Source organism: Zerene cesonia, chromosome 6 (assembly GCF_012273895.1).
Source record: "Zerene cesonia ecotype Mississippi chromosome 6, Zerene_cesonia_1.1, whole genome shotgun sequence".
Taxonomy (NCBI): Eukaryota; Metazoa; Arthropoda; class Insecta; order Lepidoptera; family Pieridae; genus Zerene; species Zerene cesonia.
The window spans coordinates 892,798-917,752 of NC_052107.1; the positions used below are offsets into that span (position 1 = coordinate 892,798).

The 24,955-nt window shown below is 35.6% G+C and overlaps 1 protein-coding gene across 4 annotated transcripts; it reads right to left on the reverse strand.

The window, feature by feature from the left end:
• Positions 1–24,375, reverse strand: LOC119840543 (V-type proton ATPase 116 kDa subunit a1). 4 transcript variants are annotated; one of them, XM_038367221.1, is made up of 19 exons: positions 24,064–24,180; positions 22,201–22,380; positions 21,427–21,555; positions 19,750–19,838; positions 19,191–19,229; positions 10,779–10,905; positions 9,641–9,817; positions 7,461–7,673; positions 6,811–6,961; positions 6,248–6,387; positions 5,509–5,745; positions 5,049–5,161; positions 4,425–4,573; positions 3,715–3,851; positions 3,343–3,429; positions 2,777–2,890; positions 1,728–1,853; positions 1,275–1,408; positions 1–798 (listed from the first exon to the last, which is right to left on the reverse strand). In XM_038367221.1, the coding sequence occupies exons 1-19, from the start codon at positions 24,178–24,180 to the stop codon at positions 699–701; spliced, it is 2,559 nt and encodes an 852-aa protein (XP_038223149.1). In that variant the 3' UTR covers positions 1–698. The 4 variants fall into 4 exon arrangements, with proteins under 4 accessions (XP_038223149.1, XP_038223153.1, XP_038223152.1 ...); XM_038367225.1 differs by lacking the exons at positions 19,191–19,229; positions 19,750–19,838 and adding an exon at positions 20,368–20,414 and having other exon boundaries at positions 24,064–24,375; XM_038367224.1 differs by lacking the exons at positions 19,191–19,229; positions 19,750–19,838 and adding an exon at positions 20,498–20,583 and having other exon boundaries at positions 24,064–24,375.
• Positions 24,376–24,955: the final 580 nt, after the last annotated feature.

Here is a 24,955-nt window from a genome sequence, read left to right on the forward strand (position 1 = left end):
TTTAAGCTACAAATAATATTTATTTCTGATTCAACATTTCCCTAATAAAAGCTGATTAACATCGATTATATATTCACTGAATTGTACTGGAATGATATAACTATGTAAGAGAGCCTCGGGTTAAAAAAAAATCAGATTTAAGTACATTTCACTTATAAAAATGTTATAAAAAATGATTAAAAATAAAGACATTGGGTAAAATCTCACGATAGATACAAATAACTACTTTTTGCTACTAGCAATAGTACGAGTCTATTTGAAATAACATATATTTCTCTCTTTCTAACACATGCATTACTAAAGACAGAAAGAGACATACCTATATGAAATACATTTAACATTTATTTATTTGAAGACTCAAATCTAGTTCAAGTAGGGAAAGACATATAATTCAGATAAAAATTCACTTTAAGAACATGTAACATTTATTATATAGGAATAAATAACTTCCTAATGCCTTAAAGCAGTAATTCCTACGTTTAAGCCAACTTTACCATAACATATTTTAAATAAAAGTATAGTTTAAGAGAAAATATTAGAAAAAATACAATAAAAAAAAAAGTATCAAGATATTTTTAAAGAAAACAGTAAGATGTTTTTCTGTAATGCATCCGAATTATAAAATCATAATGAAAAAAGAAAAATGCTACGGCAAAGTTGATTTAATTCACATGCGAAATGCTTCTAATTCATTTCATTTACTCCTCGGTCTGTCCGGCCGAGTCAAGGATCACTTCGAACGAGAAAGGCTGGAACAAGTAACCTTCACCCGCATAGAACTTGCTTTGGAACTCCACCCTGGTCGGAATAAACATATAATTTTTATAAATGTTCAATAATAACAATTAATAAATACCCTTTTTATTGGGTAGTTGGGTAAAAAATATATCAACACTCGGTAATTTTGATTGACTGAATAAATTTTGTCATGTTGTCGACTGTAACGTAAAAAAAATTATTCCACAATGGAATTATAACAGACAATAGTCCGGTAGTAAATATAATTCATTTTATATAATAGTAGCAAATAAATTACGTTACGTTTAGTTAGTCAAAAAATGCCAGGATGATCAGTTATTTCAGGTATGGAATTACTGAGCTTAATATAGATGCAAGTCTTAACTATGCTACTTCTTTACAATGTAGTATTTTTTTTTTCCGTGTGTTGATACCATGAGATGAGTTAAAAGAGAAAGCTGACTGCGTGCGCATGCGTGTGCTTGTACGCATGCGGGTGCGTGTGTGCGTGTGTGTGTGTGTGTGTGTACGCTCACCAGTGCAGACGCAGCGTGTGCAGGAAGGCGGAGAGCCCCTCCATGAGCACGAGGATGGAGATGGAGATGGCTGCCCAGCCCGCGAACACCACGTACAGGAACACGCCGCCCTCGTAGCCCAACGACATCAGGCCCTGCGGAACACGAGCAGCATTCTATATTATCATTTAACAGAAAACACTTTCGTTTTCTTCGTTTTTTTCACTCACTGATTTCCAATAGGTATATCCAATATTTGATAGCTAGATATTTTTATAGACATTTCACTTTCGCGTAATATTACCAATGGTCATTAGTATTTGTAGAAGTATTTCCATTATTTCTCCTTGCTGGAACCTGCTTGTGGCTAGTGAAGCCTAGGATTTAGATGCAAGTGTGCGTGCATACGTTTCTCAATTAGTAAGCACGTACATGCGTGTGCACATGTACGCACGTCTATCAGTGTACACATACCTTCCGCAGCAGCATGTTCCAGGCGACCTCGGCGAGCTGCGCGTGCGCGAGCGACAGCGCCCACAGCCGCAAGTACGAGGCCGTGTGCGACACGCTGCTGAGTACGTACTCGATGGTGTGGATCGCCTACATAGCAAAAAATACACATTTTATGAATTAAAAAAATTGTATTATTTGACTTAATTATTAATACTAATGAGAAATTTTGAAAGAATAGAAGAAATTTGATCACGAGGCAGGATACGAACCTGCGTTTCTTGCCTAACCGTAGCAAATAATGTTTCGTATTGGTTGTGATGGTTCTTAATCATCTCAATAGATGGCGTGGGGTGCCCCTTAGGCACATGAAACCGAAAGAGTGGAAAAAATTCGATTACTGTGGCAGGATCACGGGTGGCCGAGAGGCTAGGCGTTGCTACGGTTAGGCAAGATTTTTTTTTTTTTTTTTTTATGTTACAGTCGGCAATGGAGCTGGTGGAACGCCTGATGGTAAGCGCTACCACCGCCCATGAACATTTGTGGAGGCATAAGGCCCTTTGCAGACCTTACGCCTCTACAAATGGATTGCCGACTTTTTGGGAAGGGATTCAGAAAGGATTGGCGATAGGAATAAAGGAAAGGACTGGGAAGGGTAAGGAAAAGGATATGGGCCTCCGGCTCCCCCACTCACCGAACGAAACACAGCAGAATGCTATTTCACGCTGGTCTTCTGTGGGGGTGTGGTACTTCCCCGGTGCTAGCTGGCCCAATTTGTGCCGAAGCGTGCTCGACTACCACATACAAATACAGATAGAGATACAAGATACGCAGGTTCGAATCCTGCCTTGAGATCAAATTTTTTCTATTCTTTCAAAATTTCACATTTATAAAGCATTTCAATGCTATAAAACTAAAAATTAAATATTAATACTAATATTTTATACTCCCGGATCGAAGAGGGCAACTCCCACAAATTGATCCATAATTCAACCAAGCAAACTTTTACGGACGTCGTCGTGATTTTTAGTTAAAATACAATATATTGTTTCGTTCCAAATAAACAAACGCACCTGGTGAATGAACACCTCGGTGATGTCTTCATCGTGATGCTGCGAGGCCGGCACCGGAGCGCCGCCTGCGCTGCCGTTCTCGGCCGCCGCTTCTAAGGGCTGTGCGCCTTGGCTCTGTGAAATATAAAGAAACAATAGTGAATCACGATATTGTAATCTACGTTAGTAGTGTAATCTACGTATTTATAATATTACGATGTAATGATATATATGCTACTAATAAAATTGTATTCTTTGCTATAAAACAGTGATTTTTATGGTAAGCCTGTTTATATGTTACATTGTTAATAATACAAATTTGATTATTTAGATTTGATGAGCTTAGGTAGACTTAATTAAATTAAATAATAGTAAAACTTATGTAATAACTAGTTGCACTCCGGATCGGACCGGAATCCGCCCGGGTAATCATTTATTGTATAATGTAATAATATAAACTATCCTATCTTTTAAGTTGGATCAAACTGAACATAGTGTGTAAGTTAACTAAAATCGGTTGAACAGTTTAGGAGTCCATTGTGGACAAACAACGTGACTGATAAATTATATTAAAAGATTATACTCACGGCTCTCTCTTTTTGCTCCTTCATGACGAAATAGGGTTTTCCGAACAACAACACGGGGACGCATAAAAGGGCCACGATCACGAATAACTGGAAATTTAAGAGATTATTTTAAACCTATTATATATAAAATATAATCAAATAAAATATGTTAAGGCACTAGCTGACAACGTAACATTCATGTAAAATTTGAAGTAAATCTGTGCAGTACTTGGTGAGTTTAGCCCGGACTTACAAACAGACAAACAGACACATATTCTTGAAACTATATTTTTGCCCTCGCTATCGAGTGTAAATCACGCTCCAAGTATTCTTTAAGAAAAAAATTTATTCAAATATGAAAGCACGCGTTGCATCTAACAACAGGCGGAGCACCTTCTGGAAGACGAGCTGGCCGGCGAACATGGTCTCCTCGCACTGCGGCCGCGGGTTGGCGTCCGTCTTGAACAGCATCATGTTGATGAACGTGATCAGGATCGACGGCGCGCAGTACGCGCTCGACTTCACGATCTCTGCGGATGGCGACATCATCATCAGCATTACCATCATCACCATCATCATCATCATCATCATAATAATCATCATCATCGTTAAAGCAACTAAGAATTTAATGCTTTTCAAGTCTATGATCAACAACGATATATTTCTGAGTTTTAGTTTTATATGTAAGAGTTTTAGTTTTATAGCATTCAAATGATGAATTGATTGATTTGACAATTTTAAAGAACAGGAAAGTTTCTCAACAAAAATATCATCATTATCAGTGACAAAGAAATTAGTGCTTCCAGACTTTTGAGCTGCTTCCAAGTTGAATTAGAAATCTATGCTATTTACATTTATTATCATAGGATTTGAGTTATGTAAAAAGTTACAATGTACAAGCATCCCCCCCCCCTCCTAACCTGACCTGGTGGATTTTTTTTTCTTTTTATGCTGACCCAAAGCCCCGAAGGTACTTTAAGTTATGTCAGCCTCCACATTGTTGCAACAATGGACTACCGATTAACTACGTTCACTACTCCACTACGTTCCCTCGGGCCGCTTGAGTGATAAAGGGTCATGAGTGTGGTCTGATCCCCCTGTACCTGGGTCATCGCTGCCAAAGTGCCCCGGCGTGGCCCCGTAGCTGGTCCACTTGATGAACATCAGCAGCACCATGTAGAAGAACAGCAGCGTGAGGAACACTATCTGCGGCACGAACTCCACGTAGATGCTGATGCGCCGCTTGAAGTAGCTGATGATAGCGAGAGAGAGAGAGAGAGAGAGAGCGAGTGAGATTTTATGTTTATTCGTTACTTGCAGAAAGTGAAAGCAATATTTTGGAACCGACTTTTAAAAGAGGAGAAAGTACTCGATTCAATTTTTTTTTTCACCACTTTACTTTATAATGGGTGCAGTTTCGATGCTACTTCATTTTATTTAAAATAAATAATGAAAGTTGGTGTGGTCACAATTAAAATTTGGTGTAATTCTAACAATTTTAAGATGATTATAATATAGAAGATAGAGCTGCGCCCCGCGATTTCACCAATAAAAAGTTACCAATATGTTATTCCAGTTGTCCCGCTGTCTACGTACCAAATTTTATTGCAATCGGTTCAGTAGTTTTTGCGTGAAAGAGCAACACATCCTTACAAACTTTCGCATTTATAATATAAGTGGGATAGTAGGATAGGATTATTTCAAACTATATAGATAATAATACTCACATGTGGTTCCAGAGTGACAGACAGACACCAAACAACATGTGGAACACACCGATGATGATGGAGATTTTCATTTTGTACGCGTTCATGAAAATAATTTTGTTCGCTTCAGCCAACTGTGGATATATAATATGCATTGTTACATGTATATAATTTTGCAACATATTTTTCTTTTGGAATGGGTTATTCTCAGAAATAGTGGAGATAGTGCCTCTGCGGATGCGCTTCACGCTTTTAACGTTTAAGGGAAAAGGAAAGGATTGGCGACAGGAATAAAGGAAAGGACTGGGAAGGGTGAAGAAAAGGATATGGGCCTCCGGCTCTCCCACTCACCGAACGAAACATAGCAGTATGCTATTTCACGCCGGTTTTCTGTGGGGGGTGTGGTACTTCCCCGGCGCGAGCTGGCCGCATTCGTGCCGAAGCGTGCTCGACACCCACATACGTACACACGTTCGCTCACCTGCCACACGGGGTCGATGCCGAACGGGTAGGGCGTCTGTATGTAGTCGTCCGAGTCCGGGTTCAGCTGCAGCATCCTGTTCTCGCGCAGCGTGCTCACGTTGTAGTTGTTCCGCCACGACGAGCCGAATATGTTGAGGCTCTTGCTGAATATGTCGTTGTATATCAGCCCCGTGTACATGGAGAACAGGCCCATCAGGAAGATGATGTAGCGCCCGCCGAAGAATATGTTCCATATCTGGGGAGCGGCGCATGTGTGAGTACCACGATTAACCGACGTGTTCATAAACGATTATTACGTAATATGCCACACGATATAATATTAAAACTAATTGGATTAAAGTGAAAAATATTAAAAAAATAAATAAATATAGAAAATAATCATTCATGAGGCTGATTTCGAAACCCATTCGTGTTTGTTTTCATTTTAAAATTTGGTACGTCTTGGTCTGGTTTGCCACATGTGTCGGTGTGCACCTATGAGCGTGTGTGTGTGTGTGTGTGTAACAGCGCACATTAGTCTTTGCCTGCGTTAACCTACGTGTGTCATCGCTTATCTCAATGCTCGCGCTTGTGGCCATGTGTATGTTTTTGTGTGTACATTACATACAATACGTGCGCTTATGTGGGTGTACTAGCGTGTATCCTTGTGAGCATATGTGCGTACGTGCGTATGAGCGCATGTGCGTGCGAGCGTGAGTGCGTGTGTGCGTGTGTGTGTGTGTGTGTGCGTGCGTCACCTCGCTGTCGATCTTCTTGGCCTGCAGCGGCTTCTCCTTGTAGCACATCCAGAAGCCGAAGGCGGCCATCAGCGCGCCGTGCCCGAGGTCGCCGAACATCACCGCGAACAGAAACGGGAACGTTATTATCGTGTACGGCGCTGTTGGACAACCATATGTTCGAGTTACAAGAGATCAGAGAAAAATGCATATATGTATAATATTCAATTCTTTTCTATTCTAATAGAAATGTACTATGGTATATGCAAATTATAATTATTGTGAATAACGTGAACCAACTATGCCAATTATAATTTATATAATTGGCGTTGTCGGTTTACAACATACCATCATTGACATCAACACTATTGAAACAAGCTCTTCAGCTTTATAATATTCGTGTAGATCACACTAATATTATAATTGTGAAGGCTTGTTTGTTTGAATGTTTGTCTGTCAATCACGCTGAAACTACTGAACGGATTTTGATGAAATTAAGTGCACCCTTGGGATAAAACACTAATTATTAATCCGGACGGAGCCGGGACGAGCGTCTAGTTACAGTCCAATAAGGTGATACACACCAGGATTGACCTCCCTGTAGGTGGCGACACCGTACGCGTTAATCAAATTCTGAAAGGCGCCCGTGAACTTGTTGGTGCGGTTGTACGTGGGCGGGTCCTCCAGCGTCTCCATGCGGTTCAGGATCGGCGGCACTGAACTGCCGCTGCGTTCCTGTTCACATTTTTTACATGAATAACATAAATAAATTGAGACATTTTTAAGAAAAGGCCCATATCATAATCCTTTCCTTTATTCCTTCTCTTCGATCCTTTGCCAATCCCTATCCAATTTAAAGTCGGCAATACATTTGTAGGGACGTAAGGTCTGCAACCGACTTTACGCCTCTCCAAATGTTCATGGGCGGTGGCAGCGCTAACTTCAGGCGATCCGCTAGCTCCTTTGCCGACCATGACACAAAAAACAATTTTTTAACAAAAATGCTCAATTTTCTCCAAATTAAGCATCTGTATGTTTAATTAGAACTAGACCAAATTACAGATAGAACGGGGAAGGTAGTTTGAAATAAAATAGGAATCATCAAACTCAGTTCAACTAGTCGAAAGCTCTAACAGCTAACCAAGCCAACAAAAGAACAGTCGATAGCCTCCTCCTGTTTCGATATCGGTTGCAAGCTGCAGCGAGCTAATAAATAAAGAACGAATAAACTCACCGTGCCCCTCCTCAAAGCGAGCTGTATCGTCTCCATGTCCAGTACTGGCACCCAGCACTCGGCGATCAAACACTTCTGCGTCACATCCAGATTGAACAGGTTCAGCGTGTGATAGATCGCCTTAATCTTGCGCACTTTGACGAACCAATTCTTTATGTTCTTAGCGGCGGCGACTAGCACGCGATGCCGGTGGTCTTGGGTTTGGCCGAGAACCTGTTGGGTAAATAATAAATAAAAAATGTAGTATTAGACATCTATTTTATTTGTTATTAAATTTTAACAACTTTTATACTTATATATGTATAAGAAAGATTGTTACATATACTATATGTATATTTTTTTATATCAAATTTAGTAAAGCATATGTGTAAATGGTTTTGAGAAAAATTAAATATAAAAAACAGATGATTTTAATCTATTGTACAATAATTTGAAATTGAAATAAATTTAATTTATTTCCCACCATAAGAACTTCCTCGTGCCGTTAACAAAAACGTAAAAAAATATTTGCCGAATAGGTCGAGCCATTCTAGAGTTTGAGCAACACATTTGGCGACTGCTTTTTATTTATTAATATTATTATGAGTATAGAAATATATTTCTAACTTTTTACGTGGTTCGAGATTAAGTTATATCTTTGTAAAGTTGACAAAGTCCACTTTAGAGACAAGTTATCATAAATACAACATAACTTTTATCCCAATTAAGCCATTTTTATAACATAGACAATATACAACCCTTTTTCCACCAGACGACGTTGCCTAATCGTTAGGAAAACATCATAAACCATAGAGAACCATAGATAATCTCGTTCTTAACTCATACTTTTTGTGTCAAAGTCATGAACTATAGGGCTGACAACTATGAGTAAAAGTGCACAGTGGAATACAGAACCTGATCCTTTTTTAAACTGGTTTATTAAACAAGTCTTTGTTTTTTAATCGTTAATTATATTATATTTTTTTAAGTTCTTCAATTCAACATTTATACTTAACATTTATACCTACTAATATTATAAAGAGAAAAGATTCGTATGTAAGTATGTTTGTAATGTTTTCACACAAAAACTACTGGGTCGATTTCAAACATTATTTCACCATTTCACATAGACTATCATGTAAAGCCACGGCCGATGCTGGGGCGAACTGCTAGTGTAAAATAAGTTTTTTTTTTTGTAATTAAATGGATGTACAATATACAATATTTTTAAAAAACCGCCTTCATATGGAAGGCACCAGCTTTGAAATAAATTGAATTCAAAATCGGTTCACCCAGTAGAAAGTTCCGAGGAAACAAACCCAAAAAACAATCTATGTGTAACGTTTATTCTGTTAGTAGTACCATTTACGACGTCTCTTTAAAAGTGTATTATATATAAATGTAATGTAACGTAATATAATATATAATAAATGTAATTTACGCATGACATTTACGTGTAATTATTCAATATGGGAAATTAGTATTATCAAGTTGGCAACCCTAAAAGCCTTCAGTGGCTCATGATAAGCTACAAGGTCGAATTTGATTGGTGTATGGTGATCGAATTAATGACTTTTGGATCTCATCATGACTCTCAACTTAAATTGATTTTCCTCAAGATTTCGGGTAAGATCCATTTTTAAAGTGGCTAGATTGTCTTGAACAAAATATCTGTTAATATATCGTTTACACACCTGATAGTAAGAATATAATGTATCATCACATTATGCGACAAATAGTGATTTATAAAAATAAACACTTCTTAATCATTGTTCATCTTAAATTTAACCTTTTCTAATCTTATATTTCTAGAGTACGATACAATTTAAGATTCAAATTAAAAAGTTATGAGTCGAACGAAGACTTTTAGAGGTTCAATATCAATGCAATAAACAAAGAAATTGGGAGTATTTCTTTCTATGATGATTGGCACGATTAGGGCGTCATTGCTAAGAACTATTTATTTCATATAATTCATTTACTATCCATAAATAAGAAATGTTATCGTTTGATCCTCATTAAAATCTTTTATATGTTCTGCTAATTCAATTTGCATTTATTCATCGATCTAATTAAACACATTTGTCCAACACTTATTCAGTAGCTATTTAAACGGAACTAATAAATCATGGAATACGAACCTTCACAACAGCGGCCAAATCTATGCAACAAAAATAATACAAAAAAAAAAAACAACTCACGGTATTCAAATCCTCGATCCTGGTCATAACGCCCATCGCCATTTCCCGGCGGTCGGCGGGCGCCTCGGGGCACGGGTACAGGGTGGCGCGGAAGCCTTCGCATATCTTTTTGACGCGCGTCTTCAGCTGGTCCCCTTGGAAGAATATGATGAACACCGACTTGTATACTTGGTCCGACTGGAAGAGGCGGTTTGGCGAGTTTAGGACACGATTTGGCTAGTTTAGGGTTATGTGCGAAAGAACCGAAAGAATTTTATGTGAATTTAAGCATTCCAAAGCGATGGCCATTTGAATAAATAAATTGTGTTTCTGTAGTCTTTGGAAAGTTAGTTATGGTAGCTGTTTGAAGTTTTCACGAGCAATTTATGTACTGTTGCCTAGACAATAGCCTTTCTAATTCTAATCAGACACAATAACAATCGTAAGTATTAGCCATGAAACGGTTGCTATCTTGCCATTAAGGGACAGTGCTCTGTAATTCTGGTTTTTATGTTTTGGTCATTCTATGAACATGTGTCACTGTTATAATTTTTTTAGTTTAAAATTCAAACAACGCAAATATGCTGTAAATTAATGAAGACATATCGTTCGTCACGTAAAGGTAAACAATTATTTATCTACATTAATAGTTTACTTGGAGACAATCGACTTTGACGCGTTTCTGACGCAAATGATTATAACCTTTCTGGAATGAGCAAAAGATTTATCGGTTTTCAAGAAGAACAAATATTATTTTTGTATTCACAATGGAGGAAATAAATGTGAATAGAATACTATTGAATGCAAGAATTAAACAATGGTCTTTAGTAACGTTCACTAATCTATATTAAAGGTATACTGAAATATCTTCATTCAGAGTAAGGAATGCAATTTTCGTTAAGTGCATTAAGACTACAGAAGGAAACAGATTCTTCGTATGCTTTTAAAGAAGATAATATTATAAAAAACGCTGCACCATTAAAGTTTCGAAGGTTTGAATAGTGTGATGTCGGTGATCACATAAGTTGCATATTATGTCGAATCTTTTTCAATCAATATTTTTGTGGAAATACTCAAAATATAAGAGATAGGCTTATCTCTTGTTAAAATAATATAAAATAAAAATTCGAGTAGGTACACAAACTACTATGTTACATACCGATGAAGGGTCCTCCAATGGTGTGTCAATCTCAGCTTGCCTCAAGAACACATTGCCTCTGCAGGCCCTCCATAGCATCCTCTCGAATGCCGGGATTCGCTCCCTGAGGATAACGCCGGCGACGAAACTGCGCAGACAAAGGTCTTAGCACATCACACTGGTGATTGGTAACTGTTAGCCCATTTCCACATGGTTACGTGTTCGATGCCAAGAAATCGAAGGTAAGATAAATTGGAACAAAAATCTGGCTAAAAAGGAATACCATAATAGCAATGTCAATACTATAGCGGCTTGTTTCACATTAAACAAATTATACTATTATATACGTTTCGTACACGTGCTACACATATGTGTAACTTAATCGATATAACATCTCACGGTATTCCCCTTTCTATGTACAATCGACTTCTTGGAAAATTTGACGGGTGGATGTGGGCGCAATAATGAATATATACACATGAGTACCCACTGAAAGTCAAACACGAGCAATCTCTAAAAATCACATTGCCTCTCTAATTTTCATAAAAAATATATTATTTATGGTGAATCAGGAAAATTATTCAAAAAAAGATATAATATGGATCAGAGCAAAAACAGATATCAACTATAAGTACGTCTATAAATCGAAAGTAAAAAAAATATGAAAGATTACTTAAAAGTTCATAATAAAATAACATAGGATTTTATTCAACCCCATACAAAAAGAATTATTCTGCAAACATCGACAATGGCAATGTTGCGTAACTTAACACAGTTTCGATTCGCATATTTGACTTTCACCTAAAGATGTATGTAGAATACTAATTATGAAAAACCCTTGACAAAAACAAAATCCGTCTTTATTGGAGATATTGATCATCAACTTACAACTACCCGCGGTTGAGCAAAAAATCGAATAAAAATCTTATTTTTACATGGAAAATTATATTTAATGACGGAAGTACTCCAATTTAAATATCTTATCAAGACAATACAAGTGCAAAATCATGGACGATTTTTTCCATTATAAATCGAGTTGATAACGGTTACATTCGTAACGAGAATACTATCGCTGATAAGGTATAAATAATTACATTATGTTATATAATTGGCGACGAAATTGCATCGCTTTGTAATAATGAATAGTTAATATAATTTTATAGACTCCGATTTCTCAAAAGAACTTAAATCTCAAAGGGGCCTTATCGCTTCACATCGATCTCATCCAGGTCACATTACGTAAAGACTAAAAACACAGGAAACTGTTTTTTGAAATTTTCATCCGTTTAAGTATCAGGTAGAACACTAAAGAATATAACGGCCTTGTACCAACGACAGATTTCTAAATCGAAATAATCAACAATTTATACGGCAATTATTCCCTTTTGTTTATACCATAGGGACAATACGTGGTGATACAATTTACCATACATATTAGGCACTGTAACTAATTCAAACGTTCTTCAACCTCCCAAGTTGGTGGTGTGAAATATTATGGACCTTGTAACTCTTGTTTGATAAAGACTTGTTTATTCAAATAATTAAATAAAACAGTACGTAAAAGGAAGTGTTAAATTATGTTTTTCTAACAAGTTCTCACTTGTAATTGTGAGGATTTTCAATAGCTAACAAAAGATAACCACAAATTTGAACGATAATTGTTAACTATTTTTTATAAATCTGAATGAAATTGTGGGCCGAGATAAATTATAGTCAGTGCATAGATTTTTAATTCAGATATTATGCATTTTATTAACCAAAGATAATACATATGAACTCCCGGTATGTTTCTAAAGATTAAACCGTCAATTAATGAATACATTTAACATATATTTGTCTTTATCTCGAGAAGTAATAAAGACGTTTGTAGTTTTATTTGTTTAGACATCATTAAAAATATGTTAGGTACTCTAAAGTGATTATGTGATGAGATTCTATTGCTACATCCATTCTCATATATCGTTCAAAGATTATTCAGTTTTTACTATCCGCAAAAGGCGAGTATAAATTTTTTTGGAATAACATTTATGAATTCCACTTTAAAACCCACACCGTTTAATAAACACAAGGTCCATTCAGTGTCATCGACCGTAATATTCACTAGTGTTTAGTTGGTATCACATGACTCAATAAAGCTATGACTAATTTAGTTATATACTTATTATGTTGTTCCCGATCTAGCTATCTGGCTGGCACATGGAAAACTATCTGACATTACGAGAAGTGCGATATATTGTGTTCTTTAAATGACAGCGTTTTGTATGGCTTTTTCAAACGACGTCCCAAAGACGAAGGGGGTTCTGAATACGACCGAGAGAATTGATGTCACGTGGTATAATTAGGAGTAGTAACCCTCTTGACCTTTTTAGTGAAAAATAATTATGTCCAAATGTACTTAAGACTGACAACGACACTACTTTTAAGAACAAACTTTAAATATTCTTGTGGTAGGTATTGGTGAGGCCGACGTTGTAAGTGTCGTCTTTGAAGACTTTAGCAAGATATATAGCAATCTAACTCGAGGGTCATTCATTACTGTTCGAAATATTATAAAAGAGGGACTTATAAATATTTTATTACTCATTCTACTTTACGATATATTATTTTCATATAGAATCACAAATAGCCTCTATGAATAGACAAACGCACCATATTTCCTTATATACGCCAGTATAAGCATAAATCTCTGGAATGAGATTAGATATCGCGACCTTCCAGTGTTGATATTAGAAATATGCGTTATTGTATGGCGGAAATTTATTTCTCGAATAAACGATGTGGGCGAATTATTTTAATTAAAGTACTTGTATCACATCATATTTAATTATACATCGCTTGCTAACAATTATAAGAAAGGATGCAAATGTAATTTCTGTCATTCGAATCTCAACGTTAAGTCTAATGCAATTACGTAGTCTTTAGAAATGGTGTATTTCCTGGGGTACCAGGCCTATTTATTTAGATAATATCTTTTGTGTGAAGGGTGGCTGCAGTCTGGAGTTAATTATAATATAAGTACAATATTCTTGTAATAAACATCGATTTGTGTATATATATACATTAGTCAATAATCTCTATAAAAGAGAATAAATTGAAGTAACACTGAACAGAGTAAACTAACGTTCATAAAAATGTTCAAACGCTCGTAAAACTTCATTTAATTTAATCACTAATAAAAGTCCCAGTCCTGCGTGTAATCACATACTTTTATTTAAATATCAACTATAGTACAAGGCCATAAGTCTCATTACGCGTTTGCATGCAATGGGGATTCACTTCGTGAACGTAACCGTCCGGTCTCAAGGTTTTCAAAAAAAGAAACCTAAGTTCTCTTGACAAAACGTCCATATCTGCATAGCACGCGATTTAAATGAATTTGATACTTGAACAGTTAAGATTTAAGTGCCATTTGAATTTTTTTATCATTGTGTATGATGTAATGGCTCGTCGTTTTGGCGTCTCACCAAGTCGGTCTGAGATCGCAGACGAAACTTTTCAAATTTTTGTTTTATTTCTAATATTCACGATTTATTGTATTTTCATGAGACAATGCCAAGATTTTTCAGCATAAATTACAAAGCAGTCAAAATGATTTATTTACATTTTATACCTATTATCTTGCACAAATCTCTTACGATTAATAAAAACGATATAATACTCGTAAAACAATTTACAATATGTTGATTTTCATGATATTTTTAGATGTCTACGTTCATGATCGATATCTCCCATATTATCAAACTAATACTAATAGAAATGGACATCAGATAAAAATTACAATCAACCAACACCATTAGTTACAAAAACGTAAATAATGTGCACTTCACGGTCTCCGATATGTAAGCGTCTTTAAAACAAAATCATCTCTGTGGTCCAGTTCATAATTCATATACCAAATAATATATATTTCGCTGTGGGGACCCAAACAATGGGCTCTCTTACTGTTTTTCTTCTATTTAAGACGCCGACAATACAAAACATCAATCAATCAATTATAACCACCGATTCCACGAAAACTCAAATGTCCATTCTTGTGCGTTGTCAAACGACCTCGAGGCAAGCCTTCAATCACCGATTGTGCGGACGTCGATTCAAAAATACCTATATTCATTCGCTGGCTGAAACGTTCCCACGGACGTCAGTATCCACGATCTTTAGATAATTGAGTTTTATTTATAAATATTAATTTCGGTAAAAGATGGTACCTACTTATTATTGTTATCGCGATCCAACTGACGCGGTCATGTTACAATTTTTCCCGAAAACAGTTGTGATTCGTATTTTTTACACTAGTTCCTTCTTTTAAAGTTTTATAACTTATTAAACCAATATGATTGTGTTGAAATATTCGTACTATTCTTGAATTTTGGGTGGTCAGGTTCGATACATGAGTTTACATTTGAAAATTTTATCTAAACGGGTTTCGGTATCCATTTAAAATACCACTGACTATATTTTGTTGTGTCATTCGCGGGCGTTCTTAAAATCTGTTATCGATTATATACAAACATACAAACAAAATGATTTTATTTACAACTAGCTGGAACTAGAAGTCACTCGCGGGGAACTAGGGTAATAACAGTATGTGCTAATCCAGACCATAATTTTTCTATGTACCATAGTTTATACTTTATGTGAAAGAGTAATAACCATCCATCCACACAAACCTTCACGTTTATAATATTAGTAAAAGTAAGCAAATTTCATATGAAATCTATATATATATTGTTATGGGTGCAAAATCTGAACCTTCCAACGACATTCAGATACACCAATAAAATCTTTTAGGTAAAAATCTTTTAAAAACCACCACTCTGGGAACTCCAAATCGTCATAATAATTATCGTACCTAGTACGATTAGCAATCAATATTTCCTTTACGTACATAATGAGTCGCCCATTCATTTCGAATTACAAGGTAAATTAAGTTCGCTGCACGTTAAATTGATAGCGTATGGTGGACTACGGAAACGTTTTTAAGAAACGTGGACGGTAAAAGACAAAACTTCTATAGTCATGTGTATATTGACGATATACAAATACAAACGGAAGATGCTTTAGTTTAGAGCGCATGTAGTAGATCTCGCGACTCTAAATCTAGTATACATAGCATTTAACATATCATAGACACTTCCCAGTAAGTTCTTTTCGGGTCTTACGGTCCATCAATGGAGTGTACTAGAATGAAATCTTGTCTTTGCGACAGAGGTGCATTTCACTCATCCTTCAGATATTCCATACATAATACGCTGTAGACTCATAAAATACACGCTCCATTCATCTGACAGACACTAATCAGATAAAATATTTCGCAAGATCCGCACCGTGGTGTTGCGTCAGAAGCAAATTTGGGTTACAGCAGTCATTTATCGCTTTATCTAAAATACACAATTTCAGGAATTGAAGAAACGTTCTCTCGAGGACATAACCGACTGTAAATAAATCTAGGTTGGAAAAATCTAAATTGCCTTTTACCCCAAACTCTTCGAGGTATAATTTGGATACTTGTATAAAAAAACGATTGTTCCTGCATTGAAAACATAATAGATGATGAACCTTGTTCATGTTTTTCATATAACTCATCACTATATAAATAATCGAGACGCTGAAAAAACTAACGAAACAGTTAGCAAAATTCGCGGTGTCTTACCATCTACAATTCTATATTAGGGCATCCAGTTAATCGGAATTTAAGTTAATTTCGCAATGTCGCAAAGAATGGTAACTGAAGACTTTAGATTTGACTGAAGATATTGATTAGCTTCAAATAACCTCATAACATAATCTCATAATCGCTTCAACGAAATCATTATAAAAACAAACAGACCCTTGACTTTCAACCTTAGTCAGTGAAAGAAAGATACTAAAAGTTACAGTACATACGTATGAAATCGGGCGTTTTTCACAAATTATCGTCTGAATATTGACAAATCACGAGTGGCGAGGTAAACGTCCGCTGCCTAACGGTTTCAGTTTATAAACAACAGATCGATTTCCACGAGAGCTGCAAAACATTGCATTTGTGTTGGAAATTCCCCTATATTATGCGAGCGGATGAATGGTGCTTCAATTTTAACCAAGGCATCTTTCTTGCCACGTTATTGAATGTAACTTTTGTTATAACTTGATAAGAAGTATTCATTCAATCGCTTCATTTTTGTTCAGTGTATTTTCCTCCCAGATGCAAACATATTTGAAGAAGAATTTGTGTGGATGTTATACAATCATTGTTATTAGGTATAGATAAAGCATATAACACTATATCATTGCGTCTTGCAAATGCAAATTGAAGCAAGTTTTATTGGATTATCACACACCAAAATTAGCTTTTATACCCTTTCAGAATTTTGTTTATAGCTGACTTATCTTAATAGCTAAGTGTAATCAAAGAATAAACCAACATAATAAACGATGGTTGAAATAATCGTCCGTCAATAATGATTCAACTAAGACATGATTTAATTAATCGTGAACACTTAGCGTAATTTCAATAAATGTTTATTGATGATAAGCGTCGATTTCTTTTAATTTAATAATAGTAGGTTTTTAACTTTTGATCAAAGTTTTTAATGCATTGTTTTTAAGTTTTCTAAAGAATTACGTCTGAAGTTGTAAGATCCCTTGCCTTTTAACCTAGCCCCTTCGATCAATCAGTTCTTATGTATCATCAAAGCCAAACCTAATTATTTCGGGATAAAGACATTACAACATCTATTGCCTAAGAACGTATATAACAAACACATCCATTTATAATATACGTATACAGTAACAAGTAAAGGAAAATGACATAGATGTGTCCATTTACTATAAATCGTGTTCTTGTTGTGTTTTATAGCTCTAATAAACTCGAGGAAAATGTGTAAAAGACATATTATTATAATAATAGTTTTATTTTGCTGCATAAACAAACATATGGGAAAATTTTTATGAGGCATATCAGAATCCAAGATAAAAAAACTCCACTTCAAATAGAAATTCTCTTGGGTTCTTTTTTATACATATATGGGTTATTATCACACTAATATTATAAATGTGAAAGTGTGTTTGTTAGGATGTTTGTCCGTCAATCACGCTGAAAGTATTGAACGGATTTTGATTAAATTTGGTATACAGACAGGGTATGAGCTGACTTGGCTTATAGGCTATTATTATCCCGATTAAATGCTACCTTGGGATAAAACAGGAATCTTGATATGCGGGCGTAGCCGGGACGAGCGTCTAGTTCTTTATATAGATAGAATTATTCATTTTAATATGGAAAATTTGAGGATGACTTATAAGCATCAAAGATTTTTAACCAACGTTCCCAAAAATGTTTAATGTTATAAATATAATTGGTTTAACATCACCGCAGTTACATATCCTACTAATATTATAAATGCGAAAGTTTGTAAGGATGTGTGTGTTTGTTGCTCTTTCAAAAACTACTGAACCAATTGCAAATGAAATTAGGTACGTAGACAGCTGGACAACTGGAATAACATAAAGGCAACTTTGTAACCCGATATTCCTACGGGATACGGACTTACGCGGGTGAAACCGCAGGATGTAACTAGTATACGATAAGAATTAAAACGTTCTTAACGTCAAATGTAATAACGATGACATACTTATCTACGTATTATTAGATATATATTTCTCGTATAAAACATTATGTTAAATAATTTATATGGACACACGCCTCACATACAGATATCACGGAGAATTCAGTTCAAACAATACAAGAAACATTATCAACCATACTCGATCAATTCAAGGTTAGTACCGTTTCAGCCAGCATTTGAATTTTAAATGCCTCCAACTTTGGTTACGGTTCACTAAAACGTATAATATTTGGTATATGACACTTAAATTATATCAAGACACTCGTACCAAGACGCTGTTAAGTTACGTATTCGAAAAAAAAGTGAACGCAATCTAAACGCTTCATATAAAGCTTATGAAATTAACTAATGGTACTAATGTGTGCGTCAATGTATAGCTAAAAATACAAGCGTACACCAGTTGTGACAGTTAAATAGTACGCTCTCATAGGTCACGCCGTCACACTGACGCATCGCGACAGCACACATGCAAACGTTTCGACACGCACACCGGCGTCCATCCCTGTATTTATAGCTCACATCGAAACGCGTTTATACAAAACGTTAGATCACGTAAAATCCAGCATTTACAGTATTCGCACCTAGTCCATCATCTATTCTTGAAGTCCATGTTACATGACGCATTGGATATATTGTGAATAAGTGTGTTAGTAAGCCAAATGCCGCTGCAGATTTAGTGTGGCAGAAGTTGAAGCTACACGGTATACGAGAAGCGGAAAGATTTATAACTAGAGACAGACACGATACAAACACCAGTATATTCTTACGACTATATCGTTTATCTACTACCATAACCCAACTACATTAAAATATTATGTACACTACTAACCAAGGCAGGAATTCCAAGGACTCTTGCTTGTCCCGAAAACTAGGGAATAAACCAAGCACATTTAGATATTTATGCATTATTTCAAGTAGATATTAAAGTTAATTAGTTCTTCATTAACAAATTCATCAAGACATGCAATTAAATGTAGATTTTTATGTAATTTTTTTTTCAAACGGGAATTTCTCAATAACTTCATCGATTCGTCTTAATGCACGGCTTGTGATGATGATCGCATCAGCTACATCACAGCGCTCTGCTAACGTGCTAAATATTGACATTACGGTAGTTTGACAAATAATAAAAACGTCACAATGTGTGAACAGCGTGATGGATTATCGCTTGACGTCGTGCATGAAAACAAATCGTTGTCGGACGGCTTTAAAAGTCATTTACTTCCTTAATCCAGGACTGTCAAATATGATACATCTTAATCACCACTGAAACGATTATAGATCTGCAGTGTACGTCACGACCCTGCGCAATTACAACTAGCATCGCTTTCAGGGGCGATTAGCATCGTTCGGTGTCACACTAGTGCTGTATGTGCGAGCATACATACCCTAGTTGGACTTGGCCCATATGTCTGTTCGGATCGTCGGATATGAGAGCACGTGTCATCGACTCAGTCGTATTGGCCCCGCCCTCGTGCTAGCGGACAAACAAACATGTACAGACATCGCCCAAGGACGGCACACGACGGAAACATACAGCATCGACATATAACCCCTCACTTTAACGCTTGTTGTAGTAAAAAATAGCACCAACACGCTTCGTTTTTGTGCTCTCTAGCGATTCCAAGCTTGTCCAATTGTTAGTTCTACAGTGTCGGTTGGAGTGTGTCTAAACTAAAATATAACCTCGTCGTGACTACGCACATATGAATAGAAATCATAAAGCATGCAAAAACAAATACAGAAAGCATGACGGATGAACGTAGACCCTACTGCGGACACGCCCGGCCCGTTCACGGTGGACTTCAAAAATAAATTATGTTTCAATGTTAGTGAAAACTCACTCAGGCAGCAGTTGATTAGGTTCACGTTTTGTCTAAGTCTCTAAGCCACGTATTAGATGTGTATCGGAACCGTATCTAAGTTAAGCTATCAATCATCACACAGTACGTTAAAAAAGTGTTATGCTATCGGTATACTATAAACCGGCCGTCTCCAATGCTTGCCTGAGTGGTGAGCGGTAGACTCCCGAATCAGCGTCACAGTACAAGCGCTGCAAAAATAACATCACTCCAGGACTTGCTTTGACTCGCAGGAGTCAAAGCACGTCAGAGGTCTCATAATTAATCAGCATACCCCAACTTGAGCGCTTGCCCTCCCGCCATGAGGCCCTCCTCCCCGAGCAGGGTCACTTGCTCCTCCTCGCGCGAAGGGTCCGCCATCTTGTGCAAAAGCGCCGAAACGGCGCGAAAGTCAGCATTGCAATGTCAATGTCACATTTTTCAGATACAATTATTCTATTCGGCCATCACACGCCAATGTTAATGCACTTTATTACTTTATTACTGACCCTGCCCCACAATTTCGATTCGATTGAGTTAACGAGGTCCGAAAAATGTAACAATGACGTCGCACAAAAAAAAATCACTTCATAGAACCAAACGTGATTTCTATTTAGATTTATTATTGAAATCGTAACGAGACAGAATTTGCATAGACCCACGACCTTTGTCAAGTTTATAGGGGTGTTGTCGATCGCTGGAAATGTGCAATTTTAGTAATACAAAGACAAATCCGTCTGCTTATTGCAATTTCACACAAATCCCTGAATAAGCATGACACATCGATCGAAACTTAAAGAAAACATAAGGAAATAAAAGGATGATAGAAACAAGGACCTCATTAGCATCTCGTTTTGGAGCTACTTTTTTCTACAACAGCCATACTTCGCCAATAATGATCGGTTCCAAACAAAACTAATGAAAATCCAAATCATCTCGCACAAGTAAGCAGTCGTCACAAATGCCACGAATTAGATCACGCCAAGTTGACTTGTGACGTAGCTATGTGATTACTGATAAGTTAGTATACGTTTACAATTAATTAAAATGGCTAGAGGCAGCCGCGATCCCTTGTGATCGTGTCGCGAACGTAATTCTTATCTTGTGATTAATTATCCATATAGTGCCTAGCTGTGAACAATTAATATAAGTTATCGACGTCAAAACAATTACTGAGACACGTCGTGATGAATGGGCTGGGTGATTAGGGTTCTATCGACTCACCTCGTCGAAGAATACTTGTGTCTTTCTGAGTATATGTTTGAGTTCAGTGAGCTCGAGGTAGTTTCTCTTCAATGCTTCGGCGTTCTGGTTCACTTCGCGCAACTCGTTTTCCAATTTCTCAAATGTGGCCTAAGGAGAAATATACGTGTAACGATGCAAAACTAAAATAACATGTCCATTGCAAATACTTTCAGGTATAATTTAGATAAATAGCACTTTTTCAATATTCTGAAAATTAAATAAATGTCTTTTTTATAACTAAAACTCTTTTGAAGGATAACATACATTTAACATTCATCAGACCATAATAGTGCATATAATATTATGTAATCAAGTGAAGTCTGATAAATATTTCGAATATTCAATTAGAAAAGGCTTAGCATATTTGTTAATGTTTTTTAAAAGGCTTGTATTTTCATATAATTCATACAAGGTTCCGCAAGTATGTAAAAATGTGTGTCACGAATAAGGTCACAGGATAAAATGCATGCCAAAATTTGCGATTCACTTAAGAATTTAATTTTCAATCCAATGATTATAAATATATTTGACTACAAGTGCGCCGCAGCTTTCCTCTGTTTAAACCTATAGCACTTAGGGATCACATAAATATTCTATGGCGAATTTTTTTAAATTGGTCCATCAGCACCTAGGATTAGCACGTACAGACAAACAAACTCTTCAGCTTTATGTTATTAAGACTTCAAACAGTTTCACCTAGCCAAGTCCCCATAACTGAAATGTTCTTAGCAAATGCAAGACCAGTTCCCTCACCTCAAGATCAATCATCTCTCGGGGCTGTGGTGCCTCGGGGCACTCGCCAGGTATCTCCAACATGGGGATTCCGTCGCGGCGAATTTCCTTCTCGAGGTAGCGAAGCTTGCGCTCCATTTCATCGCACCTCCGGACCTCATTGACGAATTTACGTTGGAATGCATTGACGTCTGGATTCAACTATGGAAAGAGATTTTTGTTCATTTCTTTGTAGTATTTATACTGATTGGATAGAAAATGTAATTTTCCAAAGGCATAGAACAATTAGACTTGTCTTTTTAAAGGCATCTCTTAGCTCATCTCGCGTAATATTTGTAAAGAATCTGTGATAACATTTAGTCGACTTACGACTGTAATGAGTATTGAAATGTTTTAGTCATTCACTATAATGACAGACATTGAAATAATTTTTTTTTACATTTTTGTCTTTTTAAAAGAATGTCGCACAATACCGCATTCACACATTCGCGCGAATAGCGTGGCGAATAACGAACATACATACATACTTTACCGCATTTTACCGCGACAATCGTTCGTAATTCGCCTCGCCATTCGCTTCGCTATTCGCACGACTGTGAAACTGAGGTACTAGATTGAAAACCATGAATAAGTCAATACAACGCTATATAATAGCCCTTTAAACTATTAAAATTTTTATAATTTCTAAGCAACTTACTAGTATTGAACTACACAATTTACGTTTACATAATTTAGTATGTTCTCTACCTATGATCTCACAGTATAGATTCACACGAATTTGTAATCCAACAGTGTAACCAATTAGCAGTGTCATAAATATACATTTACTATTATACTTTCTTAGTAAGTTTACCTAAATTAAAGGGAAAAAAGGCCACAAAACATTGAATGGAACAAATGTTTTGCTGTTATTCATGTTATTGTGGTTAGTTGGTGAAAAAATGTATGGTATTACTATTTATATCACTCATATCAGGCATTTGAATGTGAACACACTATTATTTTATTATTTCTTCTGGCTACTCATGAATTATACCCAAAATAACTTATTTTTAATTTATCAATAAAAAACCCATCAATCAATTAATTATCTATGATTATAAAAACCTTAAAGATATACTGTTATTGTGATAACACATATGTAGAAATTAGTAGATTATTGATTAAAAACTAAAATCACATGACTGAATACTTAACTTTTCCTCTGTACATATCTTCGAATAATTATTTTTTTTTATATTTTTCTTTGAGAAGCAAAAAATAACATGAAATTAAGTTACAATTATTTGTCAAAAAGATTTGTATTAAAGTTTCAATTTACATAATAATGGTGATTTTAATTATATAGAATTAATGATACATGAGATTTAACTTTGTGGAATGTAAATGTGTATATCTTCTAACACTAAAATTGGAAGAAAGTTATACAGTCAGTTTTTCTTAACATGTTACTGAATTTATCTACATATTTTACACATAAAAGTACCAATATTTTTATTAAAACACAGTCATGAATACATATTATGATTTCTAGGAAGACAGATGATAATGTAAAAAAATAAGAGAATTTATGTTTGTATGCCAACCGGATTTATAGTGTCGTAGTGGCTATGAAATAATTGCTTCAAATTGTAATTAACAATGTACCATTTTATAAGAATACAAGTTACACTCAACTCATTGAAACTTTTAGATATGTGTAGATAGTTAAGTAGACACCAACGACCGTAATAACGATATCCAATAAATCAATATTATCAGACCATATCGAATCGAGGGCATTTTTATGAAATCTAATCGAATGGAATCAGGTCACCTTTACCTTTCTTTATATCATAGGTCGGACTATAGACTACACCTAAAGGGGCGTTGTTCCATACTCACGTCGCGAAATTGGACAAGTCCTAGTTCTCCAAGCTCAGACACGCATGCATATGCCGCTTCACTTTGCAGGAAAAGCTGACATAAAGTCATTTCCTCGCTGCGGAACAACGAACCCATCTTTAGTGGATTTCGTTCAACACTGCACTAAAAAAATAAAATTCAACGACGGAGCTCCGCCGCATCCGTGTACGAACGGACTTCGACAGCGACGAAACAGGAGTAATGAGAAAATCAATACTAGGAATGAAAATAAAGATTACAATATCTCGACATGCGCACGTAAAAGCGCATTCGCGGCAAGTGTTGCTATCACGATATAGTAAATTTCAATTATCTTAAGTTATTTAAGTTTTAAAAACAGCTGGTAGAATGAAGGACCTTAATTGTGAATTTTATAAAAAAATATTCATACAGTTATGATTAACTCATGTGATACCTGTGAGAATTTTTTAAATATTAAATTTCTTTCGGACGCTTATTTAAAAAAAATGTCTTTACCTATTTTATTACACGTCATGTTTTATTTTTTAAATCAAAATGATAAACTTCTTAATGATCTATCATCTAGTTATGTTTGTTATAATATCGTAAAGTATAAATAATTCAAAAGGAAGATGTGGATTTCGTAAGTTACAATAAAAACTTCCCCAAAATTTGGTAATATTTTTATATAGGTACTTATGTTAACGTCAAAGTTATCCTTTCTACGCAACTATGTAAATTTGTTGTCTTGTTTATATAAAATTGTTATAACTAAAAATAGTTACTTCTTATACACATTAAAAATCCCCTTTTTACGATACGATCTCAAATATATTAATTTTTTTTAGATTTATTAAACTATGTAATGTGTATTCAAATGTTATATTAATGAAGAATTTTTAAAGAATCT